Here is a 17,618-nt window from a genome sequence, read left to right as displayed (position 1 = left end):
ATAACCTATGATATTTCGTTAACTTCATTTAAATAAGAACTGGAATGATTGTACACGCTGATATACTACAATTAAGAAAGGCCCGATGAACAAAAACTACTAATCGAAAAGCTATTTGGAAATAACCAGTTCCAGGCAAAACCACACCATATTTCCCGCTGCCGAGACTAGCAGAAAACAAGCTAGTCCGCCAGCACTGCAAAAACATATGTTCGAGCGGCAGTGCTGCAAAACGCGAACTAGTTCCGCCGAGCCGCAGCTTGTGCAATGTTTTGTAATCGTATTTACAAATTTCTTTAATCGAACTTTTATAAATAAGAAATGCTGCGCCGCGTGCATTGCTTGCTCCGGCTGCACGCCAATGGACGCCAGTCACTGGCCACCCGCCTCCGATGCTACTCCACGGATGAGGAGAACCCCAAACAGAACCCAAATCCGAATCCCAATCCCAAGGCCCAGAAGCCCGGAACCAAAAACCTGCCGGCAGTGAGGAATCCCTTCGCTGCGGCGCAGGACAGGACGAAGAACACCTACCTTACCATGGTGGAGATCTTCCAGGAGCGCGACGTCCACCGCCGCAACCATGTGGAGTTCATCTACGCAGCGCTCAAGAACATGGCTGATTTCGGGGTGGAACGGGATCTGGAGGTCTACAAGGCGCTGATCAACGTGATGCCCAAGGGCAAGTTCATACCCACCAACCTGTTCCAGGCGGAGTTCATGCACTACCCGAAGCAGCAGCAGTGCATCATCGACCTTCTCGAGCAGATGGAGGATATCGGGGTTATGCCCGACCACGAGATGGAGGCGATGCTGCTGAACGTGTTCGGCAGACAGGGACACCCGCTCCGGAAGTACTGGCGCATGATGTACTGGATGCCCAAGTTCAAGAACCTCTCCCCGTGGCCTCTGCCCGATCCAGTGCCGGATGACACCCTGGAAATGGCCAAGCTGGCTCTGGAGCGCATGTGCACGGTCGACCTGCGATCCAAGATCACGGTGTTCGAGACCAGCGAGCTGAAGGATGCCATCGACGAGACGTGGATTGTGAGCGGGATGAGTCCCGAGCAGGAAAAGCTGCTGCGGGAGCACTCCCGCCAAAAGGCCCTTTACATCGAGGGACCCTTCCACATTTGGCTAAGGAATCGCCGGATCAACTACTTCACCCTGCGCGCCGATCCAGACGTTGAGTTCCTGTCCCAGTTGGATGAGCGGCAGCTGGACGAGGACGACGTCTCCCACATCGAAGTTCCTTTTTTTGGTCGTGCTCCGCCTAGGCGTCACAATCAGCTGGGGAAACTGCGCTCCGTCCACCAGCAGGACGACGGCACCATCTTGGCCATCTGCGCCACAGGCACCTCCACAAAGGACTCCCTGCTCTCGTGGATTCGCCTGCTGGAGGTGAACGGAAACCCCTCCATAGGAGAGGTGCCCGTCCTCTTCCGGTTCAGGTCCGAAGTGCCCGCCAAGGCGGAAGAGATCGAGGGTGGCGCCAGTGTCCCAGCAACAAGTGATAGCACGAGCAATAGTCAGAATGAGGAGCCAAGCAGTAGACGGGAATAAACAAATTGTTGAGCCATTTTCTGTGTTTTAAATGGGGTTACACTATTTTTTTAAGTTATTGCTCAAGTTTACTGGAGAATGTCCACCATTTTTCAAACTCTTACAGAAAACTTTGATTGCCTCACAAACAAAAATTGTCCACTTTATCAATTTTATTTAACTTTCTTTGTATCTTTGTGTGGCTTTTTAATGAAGTAAGAGTAATTAAGGAGGATTTCACACAATTTCCGATTGTGAGCCGAGCTTAAACGAAAAATCACAGAACCCGAAACTAAGTGTACAGAAGATCTGCCTAGGATTTGACGCCCCTCTTTAACTGCTAATTAAGTATATGTACATGTCATCTTGGTTTGAGATATATAGTGATGTCATTGGAACAATCCAGCTTCTCTACTTTACGCCTGTCTTGTTGACAGGGAACACCTGCGTCACAACTCCGATGCCTTTGCTGGTGCCCTCGCGGAACAGGATGCGCATCCCAGGGCGCACGTACTCCGGGTGGCCGACGAACTCGAACATCACCGAAGCGCAATCGTTGGTGCCCAGCCGCTCGCCGCCCATGATGCCCCTGATTACGGCCGTCTGGCGAATGCTTCCGATGTGTACCGTGGTCTGGAAGCCTACGTAGATGGCCGTGGCGTGGAACAGCACTGATACCTTGGCCTGCAAAAGGAAATTGAAATATTTTAGAATGTAGATTCCCGTTTCCATAAGAATTCCTTCCTTACCTGGAAAAAATAAGTTCCGTAGGGCTCATCTATACTATTCCCAATGTCACCCAGCAGCACCATGCCACTCCGCAGCGTGGGCAGATCCTGATCCAGAGCAAACGACAGCGAGGCGCTCTGGCCAGCTCGAACTACCCGGCAAGGTGCCTTATTTCGGTGAATGGTATTTACGTTTACAGGGTGAAAACTTCCATCCGGCAGCGGGCCAATCTTCATGGGCATGTTCTCGGTTAGCACACCCTGCACCAGCAGACCACCAACCACGGGTCCCACGTCAGAGACCCGGAAAATCTCGTCCACCTGGAACTCGCAGGACTCCTGCTCGAGGCGATCCTTCTCAGCGTTGCTGATGCCCGGCGAAAGGACGTACAGAAACTTGGTGACTAGATTCAGGCCGGTGCCCGTGACATTCGACACGCAGAAGATGGGCACGATGTTCTCGGAGACCTGGTTCGATCCGGCGGAGATGGCCTCATCCGTGTTGGTCACCACGAAGGGAACCTTTCGGCACCCGATGGTGGTGAGCAGGTTGCACAACTCCTGCACCGTGGCATCCGGCGATGTGATGTCCGTTTTTGTGACCAGCACGAAGAAGGGCATGTCCAGGGCCCGGACAATGGCCAAATGCTCCTCGGTGGTGTCGTTGCAGCCGCTTCCCGCCGATACTACAAGCATGGCATAGTGGGGCGAGTAGCCGCTCAGCGCCTGAACGGTGGTGCGCATGTAGCGCCGGTGCCCGGCCAGATCCATGAAGGTAACCAGCTTGCTGGACCTGTCGCTGATCTCCTCTGCCGTCATCATCTCATTGTACTTATAGTTGACCACATTGCCCAGTGCATCGAAGCCGAGGGTCTCGTGGGAGATGCAGGAGGTGCGACCTGAAGGGAATTTTAAAATACATTGTTTAATATTTTTGAAGTGATAAATACTAAAACATATAATGAAAATTGTTAGCGATTATCATTTGTGAATGTAGTTTTAGGTGTCTAAAAGTATGCAACAATATATTTTAAACTCAGAAGTACAATGAATTCGATCAGAATGTCGACTATCCCTTTTTCAGTGCCCTTAAGGTAAACTAAAATAAGGTTTAGATTATTCTGTGCAGGACGAAGAAGGAATTACCACTTTTTCAGAAGTTGCTACCATATTTTGATCATCTTAAAGTAGCAATTTCCTTTTTTCAATTGACTCTTACCCGACTGAATCTCGTGCATGTGCCGGAACATGTTGAGCCGGGCCCTGCCGTGTCCGTTGTCCAGCTCATCCTGCGTGAGGACGCCCAGCAAAGTGGACTTGCCGGCATCGGCTCCCCCGAGCACTGCCACCCGCACCTCGATGTTGTGCTGGTCGTCGGGAATCTTCCGGACGAGCACCTCAGCCACGGCCCGTCGCGAGGCGATGGTCTTCCGCCGCAGCACCGAGGTACTGGCTCCCAGGCTGTGGGCCATCTGCTTGAGTGTCGTGAGAGAGGCGTTCATGTCCTTGTCGCTAAGACCCTGCAGGTAGCCGGCATCGGAGACGCCTATTTCGTAGATGGCCTCGCCGTTTCCCTCGCGAAGCCGCCACTTCATCTGGGTCACCAGGTGCTCGAATCGCTGCTTCGACGGGTTCACCAGCTTCAGCTTGTACTCGACATTTCCAAGCTGCGGCTCCGGCGGCAGCATTCCCTGCTCGAAGTCGAAGATCAGGTTGCCCCGCTCGGTGGGCAGTCCACCGCCCAGGTGGCTCAGGCTGCACTCGTTGGCATTGGCGTCCGTCTCATAGTCGCTGCTGCTGCTCCCGCCGCCGCTGCTGTTGCCATTGATCTCCGGCTCCTCCTCGAAGCCGTCGTCCTGATTGGGATCAAAGAGGCTCAGGAAGGACTCCATACTGTGTGGCTGGAAGAGAAGCATTTTGAATACATAAGTATGTTTTTCTATAAGGCATGGGTAATCGCAACTCATTGTCTTCTGAACAAAGAAACGCCTTGTTTCAGAAAACAAATTTTGGGCCAATTGCGACATCGAAATACAAACATTCACAAAAGATTTTTGAACAGCTGTGGGTGAAATAATAGCGTTGAGATACACACCTTTACAAAAGCAAATATTATTTAATGTCTTAAAAACTCCCTTTTCATAACTAAGTCTAAATAATATCGAATAATTTAGGAATTAATAATATTAATAGTCTTATATAGAATATTAAACAAAATTTTGTTATTGAAAAATACATTTTTTTAACTATAGGCCGTTTAAAAATGTTTTTTTTTTAATTTCTTTTAGTGCCTACCCAAAACTAATACTTTTAAAATTTTCAATTTCAAAAAGATTGAAATAATTTTTTGAAACCACAACAAACGATACGAAAGGCCCTTCCTTTGTTATAACGAACTGTTCTTTTTTTAGGATTGTAATACACACTTTCGAGTTAATATTTTTACCACAACCGTATTTGCTTATGTGTATCCATCAAAACTGAAATTTTCTTCGTTTGTTTTTTTGACCGTCCTCTTTGCCTTGCAGCGACCTTGAAACTTGTTTATGTTTGCCACGACTTTTGCCTTTGTTTGGATACACACGAAACGGAAATGAAAAAGGCAGTATTACATTTACAACCGAATTACTCCTAACATCTTACCAGATATTCTGTGCAGTTGGCTCACAAGTCAAACCAAACGGTTTGAAATTATTCAAGATATTAAGCGTTAAAAACAGTTCCTATTTGCGCGCTGCGCTGGCACAAAATATCGATTTTGGCTGCGCTTTCATTTGCCCAGGTCGAATTTGTTATTCGGCTATCTGGGTTCTGGGTTTTGGGTTTTGGGTGCCGTGTAGTTGTACTTGTGCTCTCTGCCTTGGCTGCCTTTCGATTTTGTTTATAACCTGCTCCGATTTGTTGTGCCCGCGAACGAACCAGAATGAGTGTGCGAACCTAACCGAAGCACAATGGGTGGAGAAGCCCGAGTACATAAATATTTTCAAGAGCTTTCGCAATACCCTACAAATGGGGCGTATGAGTGTGCCATTTTTGGGGGTGTAGTAGGGTAATATCATTTTTAAAAAACTCCTTGTATTCCAAAAATTATATTTTATAGAGCTTATTAAGAACTACTTTTAAGTTTTCGTTCGAGAGTAATATTTTTGGTAGTGTAGCTGTCTTTTATGTTTTTTATATCCGGTAATAATTTTCAAACTCATTAATTTATTTACTAAGAACTACTTAATTTTATAATTTCCAGAGTAGTTTCAAATGTATAACAAAGTTGCTTTTATGAAATATATAGACTTTCAATCCGTAAGTAAATAAAAAAGTTTAAAAACGTCGATCATAAACAAGATTCTTTAATTATTTTAGTGCTCTAACCCAAAATCTTTGTAAAACTGAAAGACATATAACCGTTGCTCGGAAAAAAAATTTGAGAATATTACAATATTGAAGAATACAAAAGCTCTATTTTCTTAATTCACCTTCCGACCTATAAGGCGTTACACAAATTGAACACTTTGCTTTTACCCGACATATATGTACGTGTGTAATAAGATTCGAAGAAGTCCCTTTTTAATAACCATATTATATTTGGAGATTGTTATTTATTAACCAAGTAAACCCACCGTTTAGGTTTAAATTTGCAACTGTCAAAGGTAGCGGATGTTCGGGTCGACCAGACCCTTCCGTTTTCGGCGCGTATTTTCGTCAGCTTTTCGCGTCTTGTCTTCGCAGCGTTTGTTTCGCATCTGATTTTCTACACAAGCGATTTTGTTTTGATCGGATCAGCTGCGAATGACGCTAGGTCTCGAAATTGATAGGAAAGCTCTCGGCACAGTTTAAATTCCGGGAATAACTGCCATACGGAAACTGAAATAAGTACATCCCATGCGAGGGCGGGATTTCACAAGAAACATAATTCGCACTGCGATTGCATCAGCCAGGCGAAAAGCGTGTCGATGCACTCCACTCACGTTTGAAGTTGTTTCGGGAACTCGTTTCTGACGCAATAACCTATGTGCAATTGCGTGCTGCGATCTTCAAGGGTCTGTTGTGCGGGTGCTTGATTTCACATTCAATTCACGTTGCCATGGCAATTTTGTACTTGCTATGGTTAGCTTTCTCGATAAATACTGCTGGGGACGCCAAAAAAGCCCGCAAACAAACAATTTTGCACGTAAATAATCCTCCTACATTTTTATGACTCAAAAAACAGATGTTTATGCTCGACAGGCGTTAGTGCATTTCGGTTAATAGTTTAACCGGTTCCGCATTACACTTACCAACACTGTTTGACGCGCCAACTACTGTGAACGGTTCATTATTCAAATTCAAATCTTAACCCATCTGTAACAAAACAAACTCGAAGCTTTTTAGCTGGTAATAGCTGGGGACAAACGTATTCAAAATATAAATACAAAATTCAGTCTATCAGTGCTTCCCAAAACTAGATTATAAAACTTAATGAAAAGGGAAGGAAATTATAAAATGTATGTTGGATAAATTAGTTTTAAAAGTGATATTAAAAAAGTGGAGTAACATAATGTTAAAATTTTTTTATTGCTGTCATCTGGCCATAAACGTACAAAAGAAAAATCTTAATTACCGTTAAATATATTTTTATTTTGCCTTGAAATGCAATTGAGAAAGTGTTTAATTTCTTTTGAGAACTATTAAATCTAAAAGTGCTACTAATCTGTGTTTTTCTAAATCTAAAAAGAGGTCTATAGGTCTGGACACTTTTAAACTTTTGGACACTTAAACTTTTGTGATTTGTGGGCGACTGAATCAGATTTGAAAGTTTTTTTTCAACTCAAATCAAAATTGATTTTATTGATCAATACCTATTTACATGCCAATAATCATACAATTCGGAATATTATTTTAAAAGTTATGAGTAACTATGTTGATAGGAATACCTTGCATGGTTAGTAGTACAGATGTCATCCGCTAGGTGCCGCGCGAATAAAATCCTCTGGAATTTTGTTTTAAAAGAGGTCAAACGACTAGGCGCTGTTTCTTGTTTAAAGGTTTTTTATCTGAGTAACGTGTATCTGATAGTATAGGCACTCAAATTTTTCAATTCAATTGGCTATTCATTATTCAATTTGGCTATTCCGGAAACTCCGTTAATTTAGAAATGCATTTTTAATGGTCAAACAAAAATATAAACACAGCCCTGTAGTCCTCTGAAATTAATAATTCAAATTGTTTTAATTCAAACTCAATGTATTTTCATTAATATGTTTGCGTTTTATTCTTATCATTAACATTATTACTTTATCACAAATATTTTAAGCATTTTTACATATGTAGTTAGTTACAATGATGTGTATATGTCTGTTGTTTGGGGCTTGCCTATGCATGTATGTACAACGTTGGCCTCTTCGAGGCTCATAAAATAGTATTTGCGGATCGCGACATAAGGGCGTGATGCTACAGGTTTTGGGTTTGTTTAAAAATTTCCACTACTCGCACTTGATTTTGGATATCTACAGCGGGGGACCTTTGCCTATGTATAAACTTGGAGGAAGTTTACGATTTGCTCTACCAGTTTGCCTGGATGCTATAACTTTTACATTTAAACATTATGACATTACATTGATTTCACTAAACTCTATCGATGATTTAAGCTTAAATATTTTTGGTTTTCCATTACCGTTGTCGTTAGAAAGTCAAGACGTACATATATCGAAAAGAATCGCTCAACTGATATGACAAACGTTTGAACACTTATAGTCGTTAGCCCTTGTCTATGATATAGTTTATTTTGCTGGATGCCTCAATACGAGTTTCTGATGTGCTAATGCCTCGATAACAATTGCCAATGAACAGTAAGATAATCGAAAGAGTTTCGCCCCTACTTGAACTGCCCGAACGTGGCCGACCCATTTATGGACCCATAAATAATATTTAAGACTGCATTCGTTGTGTGTGCTCAGGTCCGACTGGTTAATGCCCGTCAATGAGGTGTCGGAAGTGACCAGAATCGGAGGCCCATCAAATCGCCATCTGGAGCTGAAGCTCCGTGCCTTTTATCCCGGCTCGACCCGCATAAATCATTTTATTAGCTTATTAAAAACTTTTCCATTTATTGTCATCGTTTTGCGCTATCGTGCGCACAAATCCGTGCCCAGTTCTTGTTCTCCTCCACGTTTATTGCGCTCTATACCCATTCAATCGCTCGTGAGCTTATAATCGGGGCAGGGGATTCGGGACTCGGGATTGGGGATTGGGATATTTTTCTAAACTTTTCTTTATTGCTCACTTGTTGGCCGCCTCCACTGCGAGTGGCTAATGGCGACGGGGATACGGATACCGGGGATTCCACGAAGGATAATGGAGGAGCGGGAGCGGCTGCTGTGACCATTAAATTCAAATCTGCTGCTGTTTTTGGCGCGTGTTTAAAAGTTAAATAATGACCAGCACTGGGCACGCAATGGCGCAAGACGTGTCCAATATAACTTTTCCTTTTTTCGGGTCGGCCCGACTTTCATCTCGGGCTGCGACGGCAGTTCAAATAGTTGCGGCTTGCTTTTTCGTCTGGGCAGGAAGGGATATGTTTTTGGGGATATGTCCTTCGTTCTTATTTTTAGCCGGGACAAACAGATTTAACAACGAGTTAGGGAGTGGTGACCTCTGCTCCCAGCATCTTGACGAGTCCAGGGCTTGGAAGATTAGTTTCACCTTGGGGGTCGCCCCTTAAATTAAAGACTGAACTCGATGCTCGGAGCTGGGAACAGACTCTGGTTTACACCAGTCAAAGGATATAGTATACAAGTACAACTACGGTTACACTTAGCTTAAACATTTACAAACGAACGGAGACACAGACACACGCATTACATATACATATTCGTACTTTAGCTACTCCTCTAACTCTAATAATTACTTCTAAGCGACGTCGCCGAACAGGGTTTCCTTATGAAAATGCGGTCAAATTAGCAGTGGATACGGTCTGGATACGAAAAAGGTACATAATAATATCAAAAAATATTCTTAAAATAGTCTTAGGACATTTTAGATTCCCAAAACAAATCATTCTATATAGTAATTTTAAACATATCTATTTTTTAATCACTGGTTTTCAATTCTTTCAGATCTTACAACATATTTTTTCACACAACTTTCGTTTTGTTTTCTTATTCACCTAGTATATAATTTAAAATAATCAATCTAAAAGATTGGTTAAAAACACATCCTATTTTGAAATTCCTTCTAAACTGTTGTTATCGATTGTACAAAAGCAGAACATTAAATTAATAATATTTTTTTTTTAATTTTTAACCTGATATAAAAATGATTTATAGATTGGTTCGTTAACTTAAGCTAGTGCCACAAAATTAAAAAGCAATTATAAATGCCAAGTGATGTTGTCAAAGAATTTCACACTTTAAGTTTTTCCTTTGATGTCTTTCCGGCAGTGGTTCTTTAATAGACCAAAACAATTATCCCTTTAAAAATTCATCTCAGATTGATTATTGTAATCGGAGTTTAAAATTGTAATGCCTAACCAATCTTCAGTTTCAGTAAAGCTGCAAAGCAAGCTTCAACAACTAATATTTTATACTTTGTAAGCATTCTTAGGAACCCTCTTCACCACTAATTTGACCGCAGCTCCACATGACTAGTTAGTAGTTCGCTGTCACTTTGATTCGGCTGTGTTTTTGGGCTACTGCTGTGCGCCAGTCTTTTGGTTGGATGCCACGATGCCAGGATGCCAGGATGCGAGGATGCCATGTCCTTAGACGCAGCTCTCCGGCCCTGGCAGTGTGTCCGTGATGATGTGGTTGCGTCCTGCCGCCGACTTGTGCGTGATGGTGTTGAGCTGCGACGGCGACAGGCTCGTGCCGGCGGCCATCACGGACCCTAAGCCCAGTCCCGCTCCAGGGCCCATTCCCATGCCCCCTGCCACTCCCCCACCCACTCCGACGCCCATTCCCAGGCCCAGGCCCATGCCCTTGGGCAGCGTCATGTGGGCAGCGGGCGGCTTGTTCAGGCCGTAGTCTATGAGGCTGCTGGTGGTCAGGTAGTCGGCCAGGTTGAGCGGATCGTGGCCCCGCTGGGGGTGGGGAGCCATGTTGTGGGGCAGCGTGTGGTGCAGGTGGGCGGCGTAGCCCCCCGCCCCGGCGGCTCCGTTGGCGGCCATCGCACTGCTCACCGTGCTGCCCGCGGAGCTGAGGGTGCTGCTGCTGCCGCCCGTGCCCGCCGCTCCGGCGGAGTAGCTGGCCATGCTCAGGCCCAGCTGCTCGTAGCGACTCAGCGTGGGCATGGCGTCGTAGAGGAGAGGTGGGGCGTTCCCGCCCCGGGCGCTGGCCAGACCCGCCGCCGGGTCACTCTCCAGCTTCAAGGTGCTGGACTGCGAGGGCGGGCTATTCAGATGCGGGGCATTCGCGTCCTGCAACAAGCAAAGGGTTAGCGATGTACGTTGATGGATCGATGATATTTATGTAACTGGTATTCAGTAGGAGTTTATTTTACTATTTAATAAATTTAACAAGCCTTATTAAACATCTTAATATTTCATTTATGAACAGATAAATCTAATGGAACCTCTAAGGCAGGGAAGAGAAAATCTGGTTGGATCATCCGATCGAATGATATACCGTTCTAAGAGTATTATGGTTTTCAGAAATCAATTGGTTAAGGGAAAATTGCGATAAAAGTAAATAAACAAAGAAACATTATCCATATTAATTATGAACAGATAAAATGCACTAATCTTTTGATGAAGGAATTTTATATATATAATATGCGATGGTTACGACTTTTTTAGCTCGCTTAAACGTGTTTGTGTGTAATATTACAACAAAATTATGATAGATGACCTAAGTATAATACTTAATCCTCTCAATATAATTAATTTCTATATGCTTGCATAATTTGATGAGTTTTAAGACCATACTAGTTCGCACCCTACACGTTTCGTTGAATTAAAGCCCCCTTTAATTTAGAGGTAAGTTTTTGAAGCCCTTTCAATTTACAACAAACTCCTGTGGCACCGGCTACATAAATGGCACAGTCAGAGGGCAACGCCTCCTCCTGGCCACTGGCACTTACATAATCCGTGGTTTTGTGGCCGCCAGTGTTGCTGGTCATGGGAGCGCCAGATGCACCACCAGCACCACCGCCTCCTCCGCCGGCGAATAAACCACTCGGCCGATTTCCCAGCGGCGACGAGGCGTCACCGCCAGTTGGAGCGCTCTTCTGGGCGCTCAATATGTCCGGCTGCTTTTCGATGCCCTGCTTCAGGGTGTAGGCCACCACCAGGCGCTGGTGGCCAGCTCCCGTTTCCAGGGGCGCCGTCACCGTCACATCCATGCCTGTCAGGAGAATGAAACATTAGCAAACAGGATGGAAATGGGGATATCCCGGGGATATAGCCACCCTTGCAGGGTTTTATTAAAAATTATTTTAGATACCCATTACTTGAAGCAAACTATTTGACTCTCCTGATGATTATTCATTATTTAATGTATTATATCTACTTTCTAGAATGGTTGCTAAAACCATCGATAGCACTATTGATACTATCGATGGTTTTAGAATTTAGAAAACATCGACAGAGCTCAGCAAAATAATTTAGTTTTACTTTTATTTTTGAGGAATACGAAGGTCTGTATGATTAGGTATATTTCTTAAAACACCAAGCTAGTTCAAACCCTAATGCTCAGCATTGATCTTCGTTAAATAGATTTTAAAGTACTTTGTCGATTATATTTCTAGTGTTCTATAGAACCGATATTATCGATGGTGGCCTCTAAAGCAAGTGTCAACCATACTTTTTTTTACTGAATTGTAGATCTCAGCAAGGAATTAAGGACCCTTCTGCAAGGGTATAGGAACCCTCTCTATAGGACCATGTTGTAGTGACTCACCCAGGTGCTTGTCCTTGTCATCGCACATGTTGCGGGCTCCTTGGCCACGACGTCTGCGAACGGCGATGACCACCACGGATAGGACCGCTATGCCCACGGTGAATAAAGTGCCGGCTAGAAGGGCAGCCAGGGGCAAAATCGACAGGCCCATGCGACCATCTGCAAAAAGGGGGCAATAAATGGGAAAACGATTAGCACACGGCTGCGGAAAATGTGGCTTTACTACTTTCAGGTTTTTACGCAGACGGATGAAACTTATATAACAAGTTAAGTGATATATAGTAAATTTGACAACAAAGAGGTCTGCCAAAAGTACTGGGGTAGTAGTTCAATTTGTAGGCTTTGTCAGGAAAGGTGTGTAGTTGGATTTGTGCCTTAGCTGCTATTTAAAATAATGTGCATGAGTGAGCAAACAAAGTTGAAATTTAAATTATTAATATCGTCAATTGTCTGAAAGAAAACGAAATATATTTAATTGGTTCTGCTCATCCATTTCATTTGCCACATGTTGTTTGACTTTTGTTATTAACATTTTGCTTTCACAAGAATGAACGTTTTTATTTTGTTATGGTCAGCCATAACGAAATTATAATATCAAATACTTTAGTGGTTTATATCAGATCCATAAAAAGAAGGAAAGCAAACGAAAAGCGAAAAATATACACCGATTTTTAAATAAAACATCCATACAATTAAAAATGGTATAAGTCAAATACAGACTTTTAAAGGCAAACCGCATTCGCTGTGAGTCCCTTTAAGTTCAAAGGTGATATAATTGAGAGTGCGCCACTTAAAATACAATTTGTAAAATAAAGCCCACGTGAGCAGCACATATGCACGTTATTTTCCCGGTTTCTGATGATGAAAGCAATATGCCAGTTCTTTGTTTGACTGAATTCGATAAATAGCCATTGGCCGTCGAGGGTCCAATAAACTGGATGCGGCGTTGGCCACTTGACTGCTGCTCTGCCAGCTCTTTTCCAGCCGAGCCAGCAGGCAGGCTGTCGCCCCCACCCACCCCACTCTATGTCTATATCCCATATCGGCCGATATTTCCCCGCCCCGCCATTGGGCGCCCATAAAACGCACGTCGCATGTCAAGTGGCTGCCACGGACAGCGGTCCTTCAGCCAGTTGCTCGCTTAGTTTGTTGTATTTGCGATGGCTTTAACGTCGGCGCTAAGCATTTCAATTAAAATCCGTTTGCCAGCTGGATTTTCGGCTATTCGGGTAAATCGTAATTGAATATGCATTACAAGGCCGCCCACACTGCGTATACGCAACCTAAGCGATGCGACGCCTTTGTACACTACGCATTCAACAATTCGACATCCAACAAATCGTGCGCGCCTGCGGATATGCAACGCAGAATTTCAATAAGCAAACAACTGAACAGTCAGGACCAGGAAGCAGGAATACAGTGGAAATTAGATAAGATGAAAACGGAGAAAACCTAGAGAGCGAGCAATAATATATATTGATTATTTTATATGAATGTGCCTAAAAGTAGGCAACAATATTTTTGAAATTCGAGATAAGCTAGGTTTCTTCACAACCTACTTTTAGACACCCTTATAGATGATTTGTTTTATTATTATGTATTCATGTTTTGTTTATTTTTTTATAACTGTTGGATCATTATTCAGAATAAGTTATTAAAGGTGGCTGAGTTCGATGTTACCACTAGAAAGGGATAAACCATAAAGCAATGGAATTTTTTTACTAGAACCCCATTACCCCATTACTGTTATAAATCTCTATAAAAGTCCGATTCTATGCAGTGGCTACTGTAATAACCAGGCGACATGCTACCAACAGGCAGCCATGGGAAGGTAATGGATGGGTGGTGCAGACTGTTGCTAATTTATAAACCTGGGCTGGTTGTCAGCCAAACGCCAAAGTTTCAAATCAATAAATATTCTTTGGCTGCTGCCGCTGTGCCAAATGTTGACGAAACTGCGCCGCTGGCGAAATTGCTCATTTATGCATGGCTGCGTCTAAGCGAACACAACCGTACAAAATACACACACCACAACTACCTACACTCCCTACACCCCCAAAGACCCACACACCCACTAGCCATCGCTTATGTCCAATTTGTACGTGGGTTGTAATTGCTGGCACATGACTTTTAAAAAAAGTACAAATACACGCTTGTAGCCGTGAGTTCAGCCATACACCACATTCAAAATGTGAAAGTTAAAAGTTTTTGGTATTTCGATATGTGTAGTTTATTTATCGAGTTCTACATGGCTAAAAGCATTTTAGACGGATTTTACTAGGGTATTCATCGTGAGAATACAATTTTTCGATTATTAATTGTAGGTTGAACGATGTAGGAGATACACATTTAAATATATTTGTATATGCTGATAATTAAAAGTAAAGATAATTGTTTTTAATTAAACAAAATAAGAAACTTTAGTTTTAGGGTATATGTGGATGGAACAGATTCCTAACGTCTGCTCTTGCAGTGTGGTAAATCATGAAAATAGTTACAAACTTCTGCAGCTTGCTGTATTTGATTTGAATTCCACAAAAAAACCCTAGTGGAAAGTGGGCCACAGGGGGAACAGCTAACAAGCTGGCGTATAACATTTTTAATTTTAATTAGATCGGGCTAAATGCCTGGCAATTGCAGCCGGCAAACGGTTTCTGATTTAGGACAAGGCATCAATCATGGGACCTATTTGCATGGCCGGAATCCAGAGGGCTTACCAATTTCCAAATTAGACACGCAAATAAGCGCGTTTCGAAAGGCTGGTCCCCTATTCATTTCTTAACGCTCATCCGAGCAGATAAATAAAGTGTTATTTAATTTCGGCATGCTCATGTGGCGTTTAAATGATTTATGAATCGATGTGCAGATTGGCGAGCGAGTGAATTAAATTAAATGCCAAATTTATTCATTTTATTCAATGTCATGCCAGAGTGGGAATAATTCATTATAAATTCATCATTCCGTTTGATACTCGGCGGGACGATGCCACATGGCGGATACGTAATTTACTATCTCATTTATGGCAGCGAGTGAAGAATTGGCACTAAGACAGGGCCACCTCTGCATGTGAGCGGTAACATTTTCGAATTATCCAGTCGGGCACAAACGTATACGTAAATGTGGGAATCCTTATCCTCCGTCCGCCCTTCCAGCGGCAAATCCCCAATCGCATCAGCCAACCCAACACAAAGGGCATAAAGGAATAAAAACCGAATCGAGCAATCGCTTGCCAAATAAAATGTATATTTGGCAACCAGGAAGAGGGCACTTGAAACAGAAACGGAGACCGACGAACGAGGACCGAGGACCGAGGACCGAGGACAGGGCACACAAGATGCCGAAAGAAAAAGAAATTTAATTTAAATATAAGCACACTGGCGTAATGAAATTTTCACACTTGTGCAAATATTTACCAATAAAACCACCTGGAACGGTGTGCCAGCCAACTGGCAGCCCCAGCCCCACTCTATGCACATGCCCCGACTTAAGCGGATAAGCCAGACAACCGACCCGAGAGCCATCGAGCCAGTCACCTCGTGTGGGAACCGGGAGCTCAGTGGCTCCGGTCCGCAGTAACCGTATCCGATCAGGACCACTATGGAACCACCGGGAAAGGAGCAGCAGGAGCAGCAGGAGCAGCAGGAGCAGCAGGAGCAGCTCCTGCGTGCCGCTCATAAGCCAATTGTTTGCATGGGCTTCATTTGGATGAGTGCAGGTCCTGGCTATCCTCCTTCCGGCTGCCTCTTCTCATAAGCTTAATTCGATTTAATGCTCCCGTTTGAGATATAAATGATTCGACGAGATGATGAAAAAGTGGATTGGTTAAAATGTATTGGGAATACGGAGGGCACTGGGAGAAAATGTCGAAACAAGTGCCTGCTTGAGGAATAGATACTTGACGTGTTATAATGCCAAGGATCAGGTTGGCAAATGCAGTATATAGAGGGATAGTTACTTATTTCGACAGGCTATTTAAGTTAAATTTTAAAGAACTATATATTATGATTATTTAATATTCAAAAAGACTATGATTATCATAGAGTACATCCAAAGGCCTTTAGAAGATAATGTATTTTATAAGAATAACGTTTTTATGGATACCATGTATAAATATATACTGATAGTAAAGATAATGATGTAGTGATATATATTTAGCTTTGTAATTTTAGTACCAAAATAAGATCTCCTTTTTCTGCCAGTGTAAGCCATCGTGCCCATGTGGGTTTTAAGGCAGGAATGCGTTTACACAAAGTAAGCATAAATAAAGAAAACGCTGTCTGCGTCTGGCGCTCCATTTCAAGGAAACAAGGCAGACAGCGGTAAAAAAAGGTAAGAGAGTAAAGAAAGTGGCGAAGAAAGGGGCTGGCTGTCATCTATTGCAATGGCGGTCACATTTCCCTACCGCTCCGCTCTTCGATCCGCCGTAACATATAATTTTATTTTATTTTACTTCACTTTCTGCACCGTTGTCTTTTGGGATATTGTATTCAGATAAGACATGTTTAATGTATTTTTTCTTGTCGTACAGTAATCGTTTATATTTTGTGCGCCTGGGCTTTGGGCTCGAGCTCAACGTGGGGCTGTATCAGAAGCTATAGCTCCGGTGTCTGTTCGGTTTCCGTTGCTGCTTTTGATACCTTGTTACCTTGCGACCACAGAGTGGATGTGTGTGCACTGGGAGAAATACGAAGGTCGCATAAAATAATATTCTTAGCCCTCAGTCCAGACAATTTTATATCAATGAAAAATTTAAATTCATTTTTGAAAATCCATGCTATTTTATATTTTTCAGATAGTATACTTCGTCCATATTATAGTAGGGGAAAAATATACATATAACATCTTGAGCTGGTAACCTTTCCCTCTTGAACATTTCTCTCAGTGCATGTGGGTGTGTGCTGGTGGAATAATGTAACTCCTGGGGAATCTCTGTGTGTCAGTTTAGCATAACAAGATATTTCTTTTCTCTGTTGGGGTTTTACGTTGCCATCGCTTTTTTGGCTAAAACATGAAATTGATTATATTTACATTAATGTGCCATCAAGTGTTGCCATTGTAAAATGTTTCTACCGCCCGTTTCCCCCTCTGGCCGATTTAATTCGGCTGTTGGCAGAAAAGCTTTTAGATTTACCAAGGTGCAAATATTGACACTCGGATAGAAGGTGGATTGCATGCACAGGCGTTGCATGTTCCAAAATTAAGTCGCCCACACTCGGGGGCCATCCGATCCCCAAGCAACTCGTAACCGAGCTGTGATATAATTCGCCGGCTAAGTTGGCCAGCATTCAATCTATCCCGCACTCAGGATAAAGGCCATCTGCGGAGCCATCCCATCTCCATCTCCATCTACACCGCCATCTATATAGGATGGGCTCTGTGCCTGGAGCGCATTAGGAGATGATTGAGTGGATTTGTTGTTCATGGCGATTGGCAGCCCGAGCGTTCAAATATGCAATTGTGCAGATAAACATTATTGGCT

The 17,618-nt window shown here is 43.3% G+C and overlaps 3 protein-coding genes across 6 annotated transcripts in view; 1 reads left to right on the top strand and 2 right to left on the bottom strand.

The window, feature by feature from the left end:
- Nucleotides 1-234: 234 nt before the first annotated feature.
- On the top strand, nucleotides 235-1,563 carry LOC119561039 (evolutionarily conserved signaling intermediate in Toll pathway, mitochondrial). Its single transcript, XM_037874867.1, has one exon. The coding sequence runs from the start codon at nucleotides 322-324 to the stop codon at nucleotides 1,561-1,563; it is 1,242 nt and encodes a 413-aa protein (XP_037730795.1). The 5' UTR covers nucleotides 235-321.
- A 137-nt stretch (nucleotides 1,564-1,700) lies between these two features.
- LOC119561037 (GTP-binding protein 2) lies at nucleotides 1,701-6,472 on the bottom strand. 3 transcript variants are annotated; one of them, XM_037874866.1, is made up of 4 exons: nucleotides 6,236-6,472; nucleotides 3,490-4,171; nucleotides 2,292-3,169; nucleotides 1,701-2,226 (listed from the first exon to the last, which is right to left on the bottom strand). In XM_037874866.1, the coding sequence occupies exons 2-4, from the start codon at nucleotides 4,160-4,162 to the stop codon at nucleotides 1,954-1,956; spliced, it is 1,824 nt and encodes a 607-aa protein (XP_037730794.1). In that variant the 5' UTR covers nucleotides 4,163-4,171; nucleotides 6,236-6,472; the 3' UTR covers nucleotides 1,701-1,953. The 3 variants fall into 3 exon arrangements, with proteins under 3 accessions (XP_037730794.1, XP_037730793.1, XP_037730792.1); XM_037874865.1 differs by lacking the exon at nucleotides 6,236-6,472 and adding an exon at nucleotides 5,888-6,131; XM_037874864.1 differs by lacking the exon at nucleotides 6,236-6,472 and adding an exon at nucleotides 4,914-5,198.
- Nucleotides 6,473-7,508: 1,036 nt separating this feature from the next.
- LOC119560486 overlaps nucleotides 7,509-17,618 on the bottom strand; it is a 107,715-nt gene continuing 97,605 nt past the window's right edge. For both annotated transcript variants that reach the window (XM_037873949.1, XM_037873950.1), the window contains exons 16-18: nucleotides 12,140-12,298; nucleotides 11,322-11,584; nucleotides 7,509-10,659 (exon numbers count right to left, since the gene is read on the bottom strand). In XM_037873949.1, coding sequence (XP_037729877.1) covers nucleotides 10,006-10,659; nucleotides 11,322-11,584; nucleotides 12,140-12,298 — 1,076 coding nt within the window. In that variant the 3' untranslated portion in view covers nucleotides 7,509-10,005. The remainder of the gene's footprint in view (nucleotides 10,660-11,321; nucleotides 11,585-12,139; nucleotides 12,299-17,618) is intronic.

Source organism: Drosophila subpulchrella, unplaced genomic scaffold (genome assembly GCF_014743375.2).
Source record: "Drosophila subpulchrella strain 33 F10 #4 breed RU33 unplaced genomic scaffold, RU_Dsub_v1.1 Primary Assembly Seq354, whole genome shotgun sequence".
Taxonomy (NCBI): domain Eukaryota; kingdom Metazoa; phylum Arthropoda; class Insecta; order Diptera; family Drosophilidae; genus Drosophila; species Drosophila subpulchrella.
The sequence above is the reverse complement of the archived record's forward strand: the minus strand, read 5'-3'. Positions and strand labels throughout refer to the sequence as shown.

Coding starts and splice junctions, on each gene's coding strand:
- LOC119561039 (XM_037874867.1), top strand. CDS start 322: ATGCTGCGCCGCGTGCATTGCTTGCTCCGGCTGCACGCCAATGGACGC.
- LOC119561037 (XM_037874866.1), bottom strand. CDS start 4,162: ATGGAGTCCTTCCTGAGCCTCTTTGATCCCAATCAGGACGACGGCTTC. Junction 3,170..3,489: donor CATGCACGAGATTCAGTCGG/GTAAGAGTCAAT, acceptor AATTCCCTTCAG/GTCGCACCTCCTGCATCTCC. Junction 2,227..2,291: donor ACGGAACTTATTTTTTCCAG/GTAAGGAAGGAA, acceptor TTCCTTTTGCAG/GCCAAGGTATCAGTGCTGTT.